This window comes from Phasianus colchicus, chromosome 11 (assembly GCF_987193195.1).
Source record: "Phasianus colchicus chromosome 11, bPhaCol1.hap1.1, whole genome shotgun sequence".
NCBI classification, from domain to species: Eukaryota; Metazoa; Chordata; class Aves; order Galliformes; family Phasianidae; genus Phasianus; species Phasianus colchicus.
This window is the reverse complement of record NC_143446.1, coordinates 20,873,520-20,891,902: the sequence shown is the minus strand read 5'-3', so window position 1 is coordinate 20,891,902 and position 18,383 is coordinate 20,873,520. Positions and strand designations below refer to the sequence as shown.

General features: G+C 50.0%; 1 protein-coding gene and 2 long non-coding RNA genes across 7 annotated transcripts; all 3 read right to left on the bottom strand.

Moving 5' to 3' along the window:
- Positions 1-6: 6 nt before the first annotated feature.
- Positions 7-2,472, bottom strand: LOC149916487 (uncharacterized). 4 transcript variants are annotated; one of them, XR_016470204.1, is made up of 4 exons: positions 1,675-2,472; positions 1,455-1,576; positions 674-742; positions 7-66 (listed from the first exon to the last, which is right to left on the bottom strand). It is a non-coding gene; the product is annotated as an uncharacterized LOC149916487 (long non-coding RNA). The 4 variants fall into 4 exon arrangements; XR_016470202.1 differs by lacking the exon at positions 1,675-2,472 and having other exon boundaries at positions 674-860; positions 1,455-1,664; XR_016470203.1 differs by lacking the exon at positions 1,675-2,472 and having other exon boundaries at positions 674-794; positions 1,455-1,664.
- Positions 2,473-2,564: 92 nt separating this feature from the next.
- On the bottom strand, positions 2,565-6,700 carry LOC149916486 (uncharacterized). 2 transcript variants are annotated; one of them, XR_016469946.1, is made up of 4 exons: positions 6,522-6,700; positions 4,546-5,016; positions 4,353-4,445; positions 2,565-2,665 (listed from the first exon to the last, which is right to left on the bottom strand). It is a non-coding gene; the product is annotated as an uncharacterized LOC149916486 (long non-coding RNA). The 2 variants fall into 2 exon arrangements; XR_016469945.1 differs by lacking the exon at positions 2,565-2,665 and having other exon boundaries at positions 4,081-4,445.
- A 514-nt stretch (positions 6,701-7,214) lies between these two features.
- On the bottom strand, positions 7,215-18,377 carry LOC149916485 (rho GTPase-activating protein 32-like). Its single transcript, XM_090148545.1, has 15 exons — positions 18,320-18,377; positions 15,763-15,840; positions 15,025-15,102; positions 14,218-14,340; positions 14,025-14,102; positions 13,292-13,373; positions 12,445-12,588; positions 11,806-11,908; positions 11,117-11,249; positions 10,517-10,599; positions 10,059-10,166; positions 9,557-9,702; positions 8,951-9,063; positions 7,922-8,234; positions 7,215-7,731 (listed from the first exon to the last, which is right to left on the bottom strand). Exons 1-15 carry the CDS (start codon positions 18,326-18,328, stop codon positions 7,304-7,306), a joined length of 2,019 nt encoding a protein of 672 aa, XP_090004671.1. The 5' UTR covers positions 18,329-18,377; the 3' UTR covers positions 7,215-7,303.
- Positions 18,378-18,383: the final 6 nt, after the last annotated feature.

Below are 18,383 nucleotides of genomic sequence, written 5' to 3'. Positions count from 1 at the left end.
ATGTATGTGTAGAAAGTCCAGGTGACAAATGCTCATTTCGTCTGGGTAACGCTTCCATGGTCATGACTGAAAAAAAAGAAGCATGCAACCCCATAAAATGTACCTTTCTGCTCTTTCTGTCAGCACGACATCTAAGATGAGCATTACACGTCCCTGCTACTGACTGAAAATTCATCCAAGTCTATGTTCCACACAGCTTCATCTCAGTGCCAAAAAGAAACATGTAAACAGATGTTCAGAGGATTCTTTGTGCAGATAAAAGTGCGGGGTGCATATGTATTCTCTTCTGTAATAAATATTAGTTTAGAATCCAAAGGTAACTTTTCAAGAAGCAGTATGAAAGAAAGGTCAGTCAAAAGGAAATACGTGATTTTCATCTATTTTCATCTAAAAAATCCTTGCTAAACCTCTTCCCATCAAAAAGGAAGCATGCTGGGCATTGTTAGCAGCAGCTCAGAGAACATCTTGCACCACAAAATGCAGCACATGCTTTTTTGCTCACAGGCCCCTCATGTCTCTAATTTGTGTCAGATTCACTCAAAATGACCACGTGGACCAGAACAGCCATTTGGTTCTGCTGAGGTAGGAACCCACTGCTGGGATGTCACACAGTCCCGTTTCCCCGCTACTTCCAGCCCTGGGGGGAAAAGGAAGAGCAACTGACTTCACCTACCCAGACTTCTGCACGGCCTCCAATATGGTCTCACATCACACGGAGAAGCATGGTGGAGAGCTCTGGCAGCTGAAGAAATCAAGGTTGCCTCTAAGATCCTGCTTTAAATCCACATGACTTACTGCCCATAAGACGTGAAAGACAAGGTTAAGATTAAAAAGCCTCCAATCCCCGTGGATGTGGCTGCCTGCAAAGACAACAGTTGCCTGCTCTCCAGCAGGGTGATGCTCACCCAGCAAAGCACTCACCAGCACATGTCTTTCATAGAAACATAGAATTAGCAAGCTTGGAAAAGATCTCCAAGATCATCCAGTCCAACCATCCTTCCACCAACATTTCCCACTAAGCCACGTCCCTCACGACAACATCTAATGTTTCTTGAACACCTGCAGGGATGGTAACTCTATCACCTGTCTGGGCAGCCCGTTCCAGCGTCTGACCACTCCTGTGGAGAAGTTTTTCTTAACATCCAACCTCAATCTCCCCTCATGCAACTTCAGGCCATTCCCACCAGTCCTATTACCACTTACACAGGAGAGGAGGACAACACCCACCTCGACATAACCTCTCTTCAGCTAGTTGTAGAGAGTGAGGAGGTCTTCCCTGCGCCTCCTCTTCTCCAGACTAGATGATCCCAGTTCCCTCAGCCGCTCCCCATAAGACTTGTGCTCTAGATGCCCTGCAGCTTCACTGCTCTTCTCTGGACACATTTAAGGCTTTCACTGTCCTTCCTGTAGTGAGGCACCCAGAACTGAACAAAGTACTCAAGGTGAGGACTCACCAGTGCTGAGCACAGGAGGATGATCGCTTCCCTGCTCCTGCTGGCTCCAGTTCTTTGCATTGCACTTCCAATCTAAACCGTTCCTTCTGCGGTAGCGCTTGCATCCTCACTTAGGGCTGGAGCTCAAGAGGTCAACACAACAGAAAAAACACAACGTGCAACTGGAAGACATGACTCAAAGCTCACAAGACTCAACTCTCTGACCTTGGGCACAACTCACCAACCAAGAGCCAGGCCTTGCCAACTTGGCAGATCTGAGCATGCCAGAGGGGATCAGATCACAAAGTGTCCATTTCAATTGCAGCTTCATGTAGGGAAGAAAACCTGCTAACAGGCATGAATGAATTCACTCACAAGCTGCACAATGAGTCTGTTCTTCATTAAAAAAACCACATGGATTCCTAATCCAAAAAGAGAACGGCAAGAGTTAATACCGATGGAAGAGGTTCCTGGTCCAAAGCCTCATCCTCTTACCCAACTTTCCTTGCCTCGTACTCTTCCCCAACTCCTGGGCGATGCCCACAGGCTTAAATTCAGACCTCAAATTCATAGGACTACTGTATAATCAATGAAAATTATATAAAGGAATTTTATATAATCAAATGATATTAAGATGTTATAATAATGAAATAAGCAAGAGTTAGGCACAGCAAGACAAAGAGAATAAATAGGATGCTTACCCGTGTTGTGGGCTCGCTCAGGAAAGACCAGTGGAGTGGATCTTCCGAAGAGAGAGAGATCCTTCCCCACTGGTAGATTGTTTTATATTGTATTATTTTGCATTCCGATATCATAGTTAGTAAAATAAGTTTACCTCCATAGATTGTTGCCGCTGTTTTTTTCCTTTTCCCCCTTCCTTCCCATTTTGTGGGGCCAGGCAGGGGGTGGGGAGGGCAGGGGCCTACTGCCCCCTGTCACGGGCATAAACTGATCTAGTTAATTCCATGACACTCGTCAAACCAGATTGTCTCAGTCAAAGGATGGTATGCTATCGCTCTCCACTTGTTTGGGTTGCCCTTGCTGGACCCATCTGTATACCAGGCATCTTCAGGGATAGGATATTTAATATCCTATATTTAATAAAATTAGGTCTCTCATCCCCGCTGAGAATTTGACCAGATCCGGGCCATCAAAGGTATCTTCATAAATCGCTTCCCTTACACCTAATTCACAGATGTAATTTTGAAGGTTTTCCATGGAGGACCACATCCCTGTATGTAAAGGAATATCAGATTTATTGGGCCATACCATACAGCAGGCCGCCATTAACCATTCTATTATAGAATGGTTTTCATCATTGTATTGATTACCTGCATATAATCTCTGTCTAAGAGCAGGATGGACGGTCATTGTGGCCAATTTGGCTATTTCCGGGCCATTCATCAGAACACTTTCTGCCCCAGAATCCCATAGTCCAAGCTGGCACACTTTCTCTAGCTTTCTGCCTGAATCGTTGGACTAAGTCCATCAGTTCTGTTGCCGTGTACGGTCGGGCTGTTACATGCAAGTGGGTTTGAACGGGGGGCCACTGATCAGGCGGCACCCCCGCCGGTCTGTCCTGTACCTTTTTTGTTTTTTGAGTTATAACAGGACGGACTTCTAGTGCATCCGTCAAAATTGGAGATTCAAGATCAGATTTAGATTGTTTATTTTCCTGATCAACACAGTCCGTTGATAACAGGAGCCTGGTCATTGTTTATTGAAATATTACGGACTTGACCTATTGGAAGATGTAGAATTGAGTTTTTTCCTGTTAATATGCCAAGTTCCTGTTCTAACTTTTCAATAGGATCTTTTAAAAGTTCATTTTCGTTCACTAAAGTATTATTCCTTATTTCAGCATTGTTTAAAGCATTTAACAGTGGCCATGCCACTGTAGAAGCAGCTAATTGTCTTTCTCTTGTGAAAAATGTATCTTTGCCTAGTCCCTGAAAGTAATCTGCTAGGCGATATGGGGAAACATTTCCCACAACACGTAGAGGACCCCATTTTTCAATGATAGTTGACAACTCATAATAAGGGGATCCCGCAAATCCTGGCATCTGCCCTGGAATTATTTTATCTAGGGGGGTAGTGTTCTCCCCCTTGAACATTTACAGAAATTCCAAAGAAAGGACATAGTGTAAGTTTTAGTTTATTCGGCTTGCCTGCCTGGCTCACCAAGTGTATAATCAATGAAAATTATATAAAGAAATTTTATATAATCAAAAAATATTAAGATGTTATAATAATGAAATAAGCAAGAGAGTTAGGCACAGCAAGACAAAGAGAATACATCGGATGCTTACCCATGTCATGGGCTCGCTCAGGAAAGACCAGTGGAGAGAATCTTCCAAAGAGAGAGAGAGATCCTACCCACAGCTCTTAAATGGGTCTAGGAGAGGTGGAGCCATGCACCACCCCTCCCTGCAGCACAGGTGAATTGCTTTCACCTGTGCTCCCAGGGCTGACTCATTGCTCGCCTCAGGTGATAAATCAGAGGTTCAGGCCCTGACTCAGCAGTTCCCATACAGACTCCTTTCACAGGACTCAGTCAAAGAGGATGTCACACTTGTTCCACACACTCAAACTGACTGAGCAGTGGTATCACAGTCACTTAAAACACACGGAAGCATCCAAACCCAAGCATGCACATTCCCTCTTGTGCTACTGGTGCCCACAGCTCACCTTCACACCTCTGGGGATTTCTGGTGTTTTACACTGATGCAGCCTCACTATAGCTCCATGGGTGTCACACAAGGCCTGCAGGACCTCTTTCTCCACAAACCCCATCTGCAGGCACTGGTTCATAGGGCTCACCACCCACCCTTCTGAGCAAAAGCAAGCACTAAGAATGAGAGCAAAGTGCACTGGATTTGACCTGGCCTGGTCCCCAAGCCTCAGTCCTGCCAGACATACCCCGGTGCGTAGACTCATCCCCAAAATCTGACTGGACATTGTCATTCTGCAAACGCCCCATCCCAGCAGCAAGGGATCAAAGCATTGGGACAGCTGAAACAAAAATGTCATGAAAGTTTCCTATTAGCACTGATCAAGAACACATCTACCCCTGAGCAACAGGATGGGAGACAAACAGCAGAAGACAACCAACCTGCAGAACCCGCTCCGCTGGGGTTGGTCCAGATGTTTGTATGCTCCCTTCCATGGCCCAGGCCAAGCTTGCTGAGCTGCTCCTCCTTTGTGCAGGGGGAGAGCGGCGCAGATGCTACGTGGTGGCTATGCACAGCATGCCTTTGACTTGATTCTCCTCTCTCCATCTTCCATTAGCAAGCAGCATTTCAAATCTCTCCTTGCAAAAAATCACCTAGGTAAAAAAGAACTGGCAATCTTGCTTTTAAAGTTTCCTTATTTATACAACTTGATGCTTTAAAGCACAAGCTCACCTAGCAATCACCTACCTTAGACAAGCCCAACCTGCAAGGAAAAGTTATTCTTCTGTGTCTGCAGACTTTGCACACATTTCCAGGTGCAGTAGTCAGCCCAGTTCTCAGCACAGCTTTACCAACCACAGAAACCCAGTTTACGCCCGCCGTGCTTTTCTCTCATCTGAAACGCTGCATTGCTGCAAGAAGCAATGAATAAAATCACAGAATCACAAAACTGGGGTTGCAAGGGAGCTCCAGAGATCACTGAGCCCAAGCCCCCTGCAAAACAGGCTCCCTAGAGTAGGCAGCACAGGAAGGGCGCCCAGGAGGGCCTGGAATATCTCCAGAGAAGGAGAATCCACAGCCTCCCTGGGCAGCCCGTTCCAGCGCTCCGTCATCCTCGCCGTGAAGAAGTTCCTTTGCATTTTGGTGCAGAACTTCCTGTGCTCCAGTTTATGGCCATTTCCCCTTCTTCTGTCACCACAGATCGCTGAAAAGATTGCAGCCGTGTCCTTTTGACTCCCACATCTAAGATATTTATAAGCGTTGTTGGAAATAGCCAAATAGTTTTCCAGGACGGTTCTCTGATCTTTGTATCTATCTTTATTCCCAATTGCAATGGCGGGCCTCCTGCAAGCAGGAGAGCGCAGAGAAAACAGTGTTACATCTTTTATCCCCTACTGCCCGACCCTTATCTCTTTCTCCCCGGCTCCTCACTGGCTGAGTACTGCAGGTTCACACTCTTTCGCAACGCTTCACTAATCGTACCAATACCAAGTAAACACAAATCCTTACCACCCAACCACAAATATCTTAATTGGTCGACTGCCTTCTAACAACTGCTTTCTTAACAAACATCTGGTCGTAACTTTTGGATGTCTGCTTTACAACATAGACATAACCTCTTAACTGCTTCATTACCCCCCAGCATTTGTGCCCTTTGCACTGGGTCATTGTTCAGGTCATCCGTCTGTCCTTGCTTAGAGATAAGCTTGGAAGGAGGACAGAGGGCAGTATCTTGGAGCCTGCCTACGGCATCCTAACGTTCCCACAGAGTGGGACAGTTCTGCTTTGTGTAAAGGCCCCGACTCCTTGAGAGTTTGTTCAATGGACTTCACTTCTGCTGGCCTAATGAACAACCTTACAGTACGTTTCCCAGATCAGAATACTATACCCACATTGTTTAGAACATTTAAAGTCTGTTGCAGCTTTGGGAGAAAGAATTGGTCACGTAATTCGGTAACTATGTCTCTAAAATATGTTACCTATATGCATATGGTAATCTTCCTGTCCACGTCAGCTATTTCTAAGGATATGTGACAGCTTCATTCTTTAGATCAATTGCCCTTTTTCAATGTTCAGTGCAGAAACAACACTTTCACTTTCCACAGTATACGGTATTCTTACTTTGCACATCAGCTATTTCTAAGGACGTGCTACAGCTCACTTCTTTAGATCAACTGCCCCTTTCAATATCCAATGCAGAAACACCACTTTCACTTTCCACAGCATTTACCAGAACCACAGAACGACAGGGGGGCTGAAAAGGACCACAACGATCATCCAGCTCCCCAGAACCCCCACACCCCCTCGCAGCCGCCTACAGCCTCAGATCTCGCTAGATCCCCCCCGTCGCCTCCCTGCAGCTTCCTGGAGCCCCGCACGGCCCCTCTCCCCGTCCCGGGACCGTTCTCCCGCACACCTCCGGCACAGCTGTCCTCAGCACTCGCTCCCGTCGCGCCGCGGCTTCCCTCTCGGTGCTGCCCGGACAGCTCCGGCTGCCGCCGCGCTGTCCTGCGGGGCGGCCCAGGCGGCAGGAGCGGCGCTCTGCGAGGAGAGCCGCGCCTCCGACAGCCGGCTCCCAACGCTCGCTCCCGCGCACGGCGGCTCGGCCAACGGCAGCCGGCAGAGCTACCGCGGACCAAGGAGACCCCGGGGGCGGGGCGGCGCCGCCGCTGCCCAATCAGAGGCAGGGGGCGGGGCAAGGGAGATGCTGCTCAAGGTGAGCTCCTCCTGCCGCAGCGTGATGAGGACAGGTCTGCACGGCCAGCTCGTATGTCGGGAGCCAGGAATGGACACGGCAGGAGGAGAGAGGCGTTAGGGAGCAGCCGAGGCTTCGAAATGCATCAAAAAGCCCTGAAAAGCATCACAAAGCCACAGCCAGGAAGCTCGGGATTATCATGAGCAGCATCCAGGATGCTAAACATCATTTGCTACCATACCAGATGGTAGCTGAGCTCTCGCTGCAGACATCCCAAAGCCAGACAGAACGGGAACAAACCCAGAGCTCTGCTGCGCGCACCCCACAGCCATCGCGTTGCAAGCTGGAGCGCCTTGCTCTTCGTTGCATTCGTCCCAGTCTCTGTGAATGAAGACTCGGAAGGCAGTCAAGGCGTTGATTGAGCACGAGCGTGCTTTTATTATTATGTAAAAGACAGGAGGGCGTGAGAGGTCCAGGGTAAAGATGGGACTCATCCTCTCTTGTCACGGAGAGAGTGGCTCAGAGCTCTCAGTGCTGCTGCCCGGTGCCTGGGGCTGGAGGCCTGATTCTAAGTCCCCCTCCAAGAGGCTCGGCTTCTCCTCAGCGACGCTGACCTGCTCCTGCGTGGAGGTGCTGCTGTCGGGGCACTCGGACTGTGCTTGGGCTGGGCTGCACTGCAAAGGCACTGGGTCACAGTCCAGGCTGGTGACTGTGGTGTCCAGCAGGCTCAGGTCAGCATCTTCAGCACAGCCGGGAGAAATGAGGGCGTGAACTTGGATGAGCTCCTTCTCTCCATCGCTGTTGTTATGTGGAAGGCTGTCATCTGAACCACAGTGACTCGTGCTTCCTAAGAGCCCTCCATCGATGGAAGCACACAGCGCACCATCGCTACTTGCCCCGGCTCTTCTGGGTAGACAAGGGCTCGATTCACCTAGGAAGGATACACAGGGGTTAGTGTCAAACTTTCACAAGCTGAATTATGAAAGTGGCTCTTGATCAGGGGTGATCTGAAGATGCTAGGTATAGGTTGGAACGCTAGAAGGAGATACAAGTCCACTTGTATTGCATGAATTCTATGTCGCTGAAAAGCAAGGCTTTGAAAGCTGGATTCGCACCCTTACCTGCCAGCACCACGACTTCTGTCTCTGAGGGCTCCCTGGGACTGCGCTGCAGTCGGCGTTTGGCCACAGAGGATGGTTTCCGCAGGCTGAAGCAGGAACGCCAACTGCCAGCTGGTGATTCCTTCGTCTTGCTGGGTGGACGTTGTCTGGAGAGAGAAAACAGTGACTGGTGTGAGTCGTGCGTGGTGCGGGGTGAGGGAAGAGCTGCACTGAGCTCTTGCCAACAGTTGCTTGTTCCTGGCACCGCCTGGTTTCTGCTGAAGCACAGCTTAGAAACTCGCTCTCTTTCAAGCAGTTGAGGACGGTTCCACTCCTATAGCTCAGCCCTGAAGTTTTGCTGGCTAAATTCCCCTAAACTGTGTCAAGCAAGATGCAGAGCACGTGAGCAAAGGCTCCGCGGCTGTACAGGACAGCATCTAAGGGATGGCTCTTCTGGAGCCAGCAGGCGTAACTGCTTTCTGAGGAACCGTGCAGCCATAAAGGAAATTCAAAAGCACCTCTGACTCTGACATCAACACCTCGTCGGCCCCATCTCACCGCCAAGTTTAGTTTCTAGTGCCAGCAGGTCTGACCAACAGCTCTGCTTAGAGGAGAACCGGAACTGGTTTCAGGCATGTGGCCCCGACAGCTGGAAAACCCCAACGTTTCAAGGTAGAGCCAGCTCAGGCCAGGGTAGACGTCAGCATGGCTTTATACATCTCGTGACTGCGTGCCCAGCAAGGAAGGAATGGCAGCCTCGTGTGGCTAAACCGAATATGTTAGTTGAATCTCAGAGTCCAAAGGGAGCAGAGATTCACTGCAACAATTCACTTCAGGCACCGTTACTTTAATTTAGCTTCCACATGTTTTGGCGCAAGAAACAATGGGGGAAAAAAAAAAAACAACAACACAACCCACCCAAACAATGATGATGGTTGCTGGAAAACAAAGTCCTCTTTACCTTTCAGATGGAAAGTTGATAATTGTGTGGAATTTCCCCTGTACAGCTGTGGGGCCTTCTTCCACTTCTATGTCCCTGCTCTGTGTCACAACGGAAGAGCTGCTGTGGCCTCGCCTATGAGCCTGTGCCTCCTCCAGGGTGAGCAGCTCTGTGGCAGGAGAAGACACCCACGCAGACTTGGGCCCTGAGAGAGAACCGTGCCCTGTAAGGGAAAGCCACAGGTAAGAGCGAGGATCACAAAGCAGCACCACAGCCATCACAGTTCTGGGGGAGATGCTATAGTTTTCTCAGACCTGCTTATCTGAGCCACTAGAAGAAGAGGAGGTCAGAATAAGCAGGTGGTCAGAGGTATGTTTAAGGCAGAGGACAGAGTCATAATTAACAAGAGCAGCTCACTGTATCGAAACGGGCAAAGAAAAACCCTAGAAAGCGGGGGCAGGGCACTCAGAAAGCTTCACTGCCACACTTTCATCAAGCTTCACTTGCATGCAAAACATCGTAACGACAGTGACGGTTTTTTTCTCATTGTATAGTTTGGACTTGGACATTCTCAGCATCCAGCAACAGGATTCTAATCTAGGCCCAGAAGTCTGCTGTCCCCTCGATAGAAAAAGTGTATTTCAAAGATCTTGGAGAAGGCCTGGATTTGATCAAGGTGTCTGATCAAGATAAAGCTCATGGAGGAAGACACTCACCTGCTCCATCTGCCATGTCTGATCTGGATTTGGAGCAGAAGAGGACGTCTGCGTGGTTGATGATGAATTCCACCACAGCCGACTGCGTCTGCAGTTCCATGCAGGCGGCTCTTCCGCTGGCGCAGGCAGACTCGTTCTGCTGTGATCTGTAGAAAAGGCAGATTTTAGCATTCATTCATCCAAGATCCAAGTTTCCCCAAGTCTGGATTGTTGCAGCCAAAAGCTGTCAAATTGGGCTCCGGAGGCTTCCGCGGTGATGCCGCTGAAGAAATTCTCCTGGCTGATCAAGGACACGCCAGTCCCATCTAAACAAGAGGGCAGAAATTGTCATCTAGAAATTTTGCCCGTGCGGTTGGAGAACAGCCCAGGCTCTTGCTCTGCCGTCAGCCACTTACTACACAGTGTACAGGAGAAGAGCACATTCGATGGAGAAAAAGGTAGATTGCATTTTTTTCTGGAGAACAGATCCAAGCAGTGTGTTGAAATGGAGAAAGAAGTTTACCTTAAGAGGTTTGGAGCCCACACAATCGCTAAGTTCTTAGCGTGCATGTTTGTCACGGAACAGTTCCCAGCTAGACGAGCCAAGTGTCTCATCAGGTACTCCAGTGTCCTGGAAAATAAGAGAGGCAAATGTTCAGCACCAATGAGCACGCCGTGCTGCAGTTCACAGAGCAAGCCTCAATGCATGTTATTGCTACTGTCACTGAAGATGAAGTAGATCCAACTTGACTAAGTGCCGCGCTGCGGCACCAAGCCCCAGCACAGCACAGCCGCAGCCACCAGCTGCACCAACTGTGCCCCCGTGCCCAGGAACCGACCCAATAAATTAACCCCGTGTAGCCTTAAACTGCTTCAACATACGCAGGCATCATGTTGCCAGCATGAGACAAGCCTGGAATCACACCACTGCCCTCTGAAATGCAGCACAGCTGAGCTCAACAAACTGAAAGCAGCACTGACCTGTAGTGAGGAGCGGGCAGCTGCTGGATGACGTCCTGCATTCTGACCAGCTGCTCCTCATCTGTAGCGGCACCAACAGCCTCCTGGAATAGTACAGAAAGGCACTGAGACACAAATCAGGCTAGATACCTGCCACAGGGTCGGGAACTATGGGGACAGCGTGCAGTTGGTCTGCGCCGAGACAGATTTTACGCCTTCCAGGAGGCATCTGGGGAACATAGCGGCACGCAGCTGGTGCCATCAAGGCCAAGGAGTCCAAGCAGTGGGCCGGTTTACAGCCTGATTGTGCAGCTCAGCTTCTCAAGCTTCAAGTGCACTTTGCTATTAATCCCATTCCCATTCTATAAATACTTGGGGAATAGAAAAACAAAACAAAAGAAAAAACAAAAAACATGAATTCTCGCAAGCTTTGCGAATGTGGAAATAACCGCCTCCTGGGACCACCAAAAATGGCATCCGTATGATGCATGATGTGGCAAAGACATACGAGTAAACCCCACGGGGCTAACAGAAAAAGGGCCTCAGAGCTGGGGCACTGCTGCAGCCATCTCCCAAGAGGCCCAGGGAAGAGGTAAAGGAAAGACGTTGCCTTGTGCTTACCGAGAACTTGTCATACAGCTGGTTGGTCAGCAGAGGGTTCGGGAGCTCCCTGAAGTACATTTTGCAGACGGAGCTCACGCTGTGAGTGTCACGGACAGTTAGCTCAGGAATCTGCTCAGACTCAAATTCTTGGCTGGAGAGAAGGACACAAAAACGGGCGGGGGGGTTGGGAAAGAGGAAGACAAGTCAAAAGCCACACCAAATATAATCAAGCATTGGAAGGGCTTCCCGATTAACAGGAGAAAATGAACACTCAGTCACCAGCACCACATGAGCCATGCTGGATGAGATGTTTCCAAAAGGAGACCTTTTCGTTTTGCTAAGGCATTTCCTGTGACTCTGACAACTGGCTGCCTAGCCTACAATCCTAAGCAAGGAGCCCGGAGCAGCAAGGAGGAGTGTGGGCTGCTCCAAAGGGCTCTGCAAACAGGAGGAAACGGGAATGAGAGCTGGCAGCGGTGACACCGCAGTCCCCCACAGCCTTCCAGTGCTCTGAAGGACAGAAGGAGAACTTCCTGCTCCAGCAAGTCTGCTGAACGCCCTGTATTCCTATCAAACAGCGACAAGCCTGGCGCACCACCGCTGAGCGCACGCTGCCTGCACAGAGCTGCCCCACGGCGCAGGCCTCTGAGCACCCGCAACAGGGCACGCGCCCCTACTGACCGCTGTGTCAGTCGCAGCACTCTTACCGCAGTCTCTGGATGTTGGACGCAACGCCGGACAGCCGGTATATCCCCTGCACCACGCCGTGCTGCTCAATGAACTCGGCGCAGCTCTGGAGGACCTGGGGGACTAAAGAACACGTGGCCAGCGGTTACTTGAGCTCCTCATTCAAGTCCTGGTTCAGGCTGTGCTCCTGTCAAATCTCATCCACTAAGCCCAGCCAGGCTACTGCTTAGTTCTTCCTTACAGAAGAAAGCTGTCCAAGACGAGGAAACTGGACAGACATGTGTTCCTTGCCTTCAAGAAGTGTAAGGACCTAGGAATCAGCCTAGAGAAAGTAATTCTGGGGAAGCCGGAGACACTGCAAGTCCCACCACAGCTCCATGGGAATGAAAGGAGGTGGGAAATCTCATGTCCAGGAGAGCTGGGAAACTGATGCAGGACACTCTCCTTGGCCAAAAGGCTTCCCTTCTTTTCAGGCTAGCGTGGGATTGGCTTACAGGCTTTGGTTTAAGCAAATACAAACGTGCTTGTTTATCTTTCAGCCATCAACTTCCATTACACGTTTCTCCATCGGTACCAACCTGCCCCTTTGCTAGATATGACCTCCCTTTCATCTTTAGATGCCCAACAGAGGAAGATCTCAGGAATGGGCTGTCCCTTACCATCGCGACCAGAGTGGAGAAGATGCTCTCCCAGGTCACAGCCAAACACCTTTTTCTTCTCCACCTCCCGCTCTTTCGGTTTCTTTGGGCGGGCCTTCACCAAGGAACGAAGGAAGGTGACGAGCTTGCCACATTTCTTTGGCACTGCACAACAGGAAGAAACCAGTTCATTTCAGGTTTGGCTCAGTTGGACAAGGCCGAGCATAACACATTCTACAGAGCACGTCAAAACGGGAAGAACGTTACCAAGTACATACAAAAACGGATTTTCTCCCATCCCTGCAGGAGGAGCCAAAGGCCAGGTTGGATGGGGCCCTGGGCAGTGGGGTCTAGTCTCGCATTAGATGTGGAGGTTGGTTGGCAGCCCAGTCTGAGGCAGGGGGGTTGGAACTTGATGATCCTTGAGCTCCCTTCCATCCCAAGCCATACTAGGAGGATTCTATGATTTCCCCAAGTCCACTCATAAACACGGGAGGATCGGGCCAAATCTCTGCGCGTTCTGATGGAGTTTAATGCACTCCTCTTGCTTGGCTTGCTCAACTTGGGGATTAAGGATCCTCTTGAAAAGCCACGTTCTGATCAAGCATATCACTAGCACAACCAGGCCTCTAGCTGTCCACCAGGGACACTGGCTGTTCTCAACCTCACACTGACTCGCAGGAGAACTGCCTTTGCCCTCCTTCATTCTCATTGCCTACAAAACACCAGCCATATGCCCCGTGATATGCCTGAAGGATCATCAGCACAGACTATAACACGGGATGGATAAAGGAGGTATTAAACACAGAACACACCCAAAAAGAAACGCCATTTTGCTTCCCTGCACCATCAAATGCAACATCTGTACCTGGCTTTGGCACTGAACTGAGGAGAGACTCCGGAATTTTTCCATTGATGAGCTCCACGCACTCACTTGGGAAAAATCCAACCTGTAACAAGAAAAAAAAGAGAGGTGCAATACTGAAGGCAGCATTTCTCAGACCTGAACTGTTCAACCAAAAGCCACCTAACATTTTCCTCGGAACGTGCTTGCCTGACGCTCCGTAAGACTATCCAACAAAAAGTGGCCTGCATAAAAGTAATAATTATTCAACGTTTGCAGCCAAAAGACCTACAAAACAAATAATTGCTTCTGTAGAAGATGTAGAAGAAGAAAGTTCTTGCTGACTGAGATGCAGCTGCGATCCCCAGCTCCGAGCTACCCAGCGTTCTGCAGCCAGCAGCAGCAACAAGCACGCGGAGGGTCTGTTACCCTACCTCGGCTGACAGGCAGTAACTTCCTAAAAGACACTAACTTCACGTTCTGCATGGGTGCAAGCAAAATACTCTGAGACACTGAAACACTGTCTTAGCTGCTGTATTTCCAAAGGTGGGGTTCAGTGGCCGTGACCTGATGCATATTGTGAAGGCTCTTGCTTCTAAGTGAATTGAGGAAGACAGTTTCCTACAAAGACCATCTCTGACACCGACACAGGGAAAATGTTTACATCCATGAGCCCTCCTGTGCAGGCAGCACAGCTCTTAGCCGAGATTCCCGACCTGACCGAAGTTGCGCTCTCAAGTCTGAAGCTTGTGCCTACCTGAAAGCCATGCTTGCCTCTCCACCAGGGGGTCAGCTCCTTTGGTGGCATATCAGTAACGCACACAATGTCTCCCACCTGCAAAAGACTGCAACCTCACCAAACATTCTGAAGGTATCTGAGAATATTCCTGATGCGTTCACACCTTATACTCTCCTGTACATGACAACTAGGAACGCCCTTAACTGCTTACCTCAAAGGAGAGTTCATCCGGTGTCTGGGCAACGTATCTCTTAAGAACATGGGCAGCAGCAACAGCTGGAATGTTTACAGGTGACTCCTCGTGGATCAGCTGGGGCTTCCCATTGTTCTCAGTCTGAAACAGAGAGCACAGGCCATGGTGAGGAGCTGAGGACAAATGAGGACAATTTCAGAGCAAGGAGCACATCTGCAGAGAAAGATCCTTATTGTGAGTGCTTAACAAGAAACTGCAAGTCTAATAACAGCTGTTTCTCTTCCCGACGTGCAGCAGTATCACCAGGCAATGCAAAGATGCGTCTCTCTCTACCCAGACTAAGAGGACAAACACCCCAACCGAGAGGACTCCTGGAGTTTTATAAACTTGCCACACTTGCAGTACTGTCTTGCCAAAGAGGAGCGTAAGAGTCTGCTTGCTTCCTGTAACCTATTGCTTGGAGACCTCAGCCATGGACTGGACACAGGAGCCGGTCCACTGACCCAATCCTTGGCTCACTACAAGTGCCTGCTTCCCTTAACTTGCTGAATATGAGAACTTGGTCTTTGGGTGACAAAATCCAGGCAGGATGGGGAAAATGCTTCTGCATGTTTATAACGCTCGATCTGATTCTGTCGGTACTATAACGTCCACGGCCATCTAGATGCTCGTAGCAAGGACATGAAGCTTTTCAGGCAGCTTTTCAGTGACACCGATAGAGCTGGAACGATTCTCCCTCTCTTGAAAAGCAGGAGAGCTCATCTGCAGCTCACTCTGCCGGCTCAAGTCAGCAGAACAAAGACCAATCAGAGCTTCATACTCTACCTCCATTTGTGCCAGGTCAGGCCCACAGCTGATCTCGCTGCACGCGATGCCCATCACAGCAGGCACGACAAGCTGGAACTGAAAAGAAACACACTTCTATTTTCTCTGTTCACACACCACGGTATGGAGAGACTTCTTCAGAACTACCCTCAGTTACCCACTGGCATAGGCAGGTGTTCTAGAAACAACCACTTCGTTCAGTCAATTCAAACGAGACAGCCTATTGCGCAGCAGTTTACCAAGTCGCTATCCCTCTGCTAGCAGATGGGGACTCCGGCACAAAGCAGCAGATGCGCTTGCTCAGAGCACTCCGACAGCGCAGTAGCAGGGCAGTGAGAGGAGTCACTGCTGGAGGTGGATCTGCTCCCCAGCGGCCGGCTCCCACCAGTTCACCTCCAGCGCCGGCCGCAGCCTTGCACACAGATTTCCTCTGCTTGCATCTCTGCTGTGCTCCCCACAGCTGTCATGCGCACACGCAGCCGAAGCACGCATGCTCGTGGTCACGTTGTGCAGCCCTGCACAAACTGGGACTAGGACTCCTTGCCTAAGGGATTGGTTTCCTAAAGATTAGCCGGTCACAGCATCACAGACAGCATCCTTCTGAGGGCTGAGCTGGAGGGAAAGTGGAATAACTCTACACGTGACCGGTGTCCTGTCAAGGCTGGATGAGGCTGTGTTACTAAACACGGTGCGACGCGGGCTGCAAAACCACGTGGGGGGACAACGCGTGGCACATACCAGGCAAGAGATCAGAACAAGTTCCTTGAAGCCGCAGCCGTTTCTTGTCACTTTGCTCTGTTCTTCCGCGAGCAAAAGCTGCATCAAAGGAGAAGGCAGAGGGCGGGGAGAGGAGAGAGAAAGAGCTGATCAGTGAGCTTGCACAATTTAACAAAGAAGACAAGGGAAAAGCCCTGAGACAAATGCCACCTCTATGCTTTGGAATGTAGCTACTGAGTGAAAATTATGTCTGATGGTCAAGAGTAAGCAGCATGACACTACCAGCTCCGCCAGCCAGCAGCTTTCAACACCTCACTGTCCACCCGTCTATCTCACACTGTCTCAGCTTACCTACAAGATGCTGCACAAGACGGTGTGAAAACGAAGGTACTCAGTCGATGCACAAGTGCAACAAGCGAGCTGCTCAGTCAGAGCTCAAGCGCTCCAATGAAGGGACGCAGCAGGCACTGCTCCTCCCCTCATTCTAGCTGCTTATGACATCACTAAGGGCCACCAGGCTGCTCCACCATGACAGACAAGGTGGGGAAGCAAGACCACATCACAAGACCAGAAGATTCCAACACTCCAACATTCTAGAATCAGAGGGCGGTTGGAATTCTACCTCAGCCAAATCCTGGAGAAGCTGGCACGGGGTCGTCATGACCAAAGCGCAGGACCCGGCGCTTCCTCCCAGCAGCATACCTTGCAGTGCAGGGCCTACATAAAATCCACACTAGAGTCCTTTGTTTCATTCAAGAGCACGTTACAGCACGTATCTATTTCACTGTAAGGAAATCAAGGAAGAGACGGGAGAAACACAGAACTGCTACGAGACTGCTATATACATTTCTTGCCCAAGTGGATTTTCGCCTTTTTGCTTCCAGGACGACCTCATTTTCTTCTCCCCTTCTTGTGGGGAAGCTGCCTCCAGTTCCTGAGGTTCAGGAGACAGCATGAAACACGACACTAAGACAAACGCTTGTCATGGGCGAGGGGTGGCTGTGCTTTGCCAGGCATACGGCGGGGCAGTAAGTGCCACACGGCAGCCCCAAGCCAAGCCCTGCATTCAGTCACTGTGGCCACAGCTGGTGCATCGCTGCCAGAACGTATCCAAGGATACAGGTGGACGCAGGCACTCCTGCTCCTTCTGAAAAGCCATCCTCTGCAGAGCCCATTAGGTGCTGCTCAGTGCTATGCCAACCAGGCTCCCGTTTACTGCAGCCCTGGGATAAACACGCGTGTACTCTTCTGTGCAGCAGTGAGCTCCAGGGATGAAGCACAGAGGGTAAGCCAACAGAATCTACTGCTGACTCCATCAGCTCCTTCTTCTACCAACCATGGGCAAACACTGTGAGACAGAACACAAGGAGGGAAAAGCACTTCTGCTCACACGCCTGCAATGGAATTCGAAACAGCTACTGCAAGAAGAGCTCATAGAGTAAACCCAGCCTCAGAGACACAAACGCACCAGGTTCCAGGAAATAGCATGGCACACTGTTGACCAAATGCTGCTTTGTTGCTCAGAGAGCATGCAACATGCCGCTTTGACAGGCACAGCAGTGCTGCGACGTCCAAGCTGGGCACCAAAACCTCCCCAGCATCCCTGGCCAACGCTGCCAGGGAAATGCAACACCTGCATCCCTATCTGGCTTACGGCACACACACTGGGGGGCTGCCTTAGTCTCAGGCGGGAGGGATTTTTCTTCAGAGTATCTGGTATGATGCTATGTTTGGGTTCTAGGAGAAAAATCACACTGATAACACCCTGATCTTTATAGTTTCTGACAAGCAAAGTTGCACAGAGCCAAGGCCATTCTCAGCAAAGCTCTCAACAAGGAGCTGGGAGGGAACCGAATTAAGACAGCTAACGTAAACTGGCCAAAGGGATATTCCATACTATACGGCATCAAGTGGAAGGAGTTTTGAAGGGGATGAGAGTACATCTCACTCTCTTTTATTGCTTGGCGGCTAACTGGACAGTGGTTGGCGGGTGGTGAGCCATTGCTTGTACATCACTTGCAATACATTCATATATATATTCAGAACTACTTTTATCTCAAAAACATGAGTTTTACTTCTCTTTTTCCACCCAACACTCTCCCCCATCCCACGGGGAACAGGGGAGTGGGCAAAGGACTGCGTGGTGCTGAGCCACCCACCGGCTTCAACCACAACAGGGCCGCGGGGCAATGGGAGCAAGCACAGAAATAAAACACAGAAACTCGCTGTTCCTTGGGCTCGTGGCTGCCACAAATCTCGTGTTTTAGTGATGCAGAGAACTGTATCTCCAGCTATTGTGTGTCTTGTTAACCACAAGCTCAGCTATGAGCTGTCACCACAAGCAAAAGATAAACGTAAACAAAGGCTTATATCCACACGTACCAATCTGGGTGTGATCAGTAAAAGCCCATTGGGCCATGGACAAGGCAGGCAGCACATAGGCAGGAAACAGGAAGGAGTTGAACTCCAGCTCTCCTACACAAAAGAAAGGGAGAGCACCACAGGAGGAGTTACGACACAGCTTCAGAGCTTACAGAGCCCTGAGATTTCCAAAGAACGGTGCCAGAGTAACTCTCACCATTCCCATGCAGGGGTCTTCCCAGACACTTCAGCTGCTGACTTCCACTTCCTCTGTCATGTAT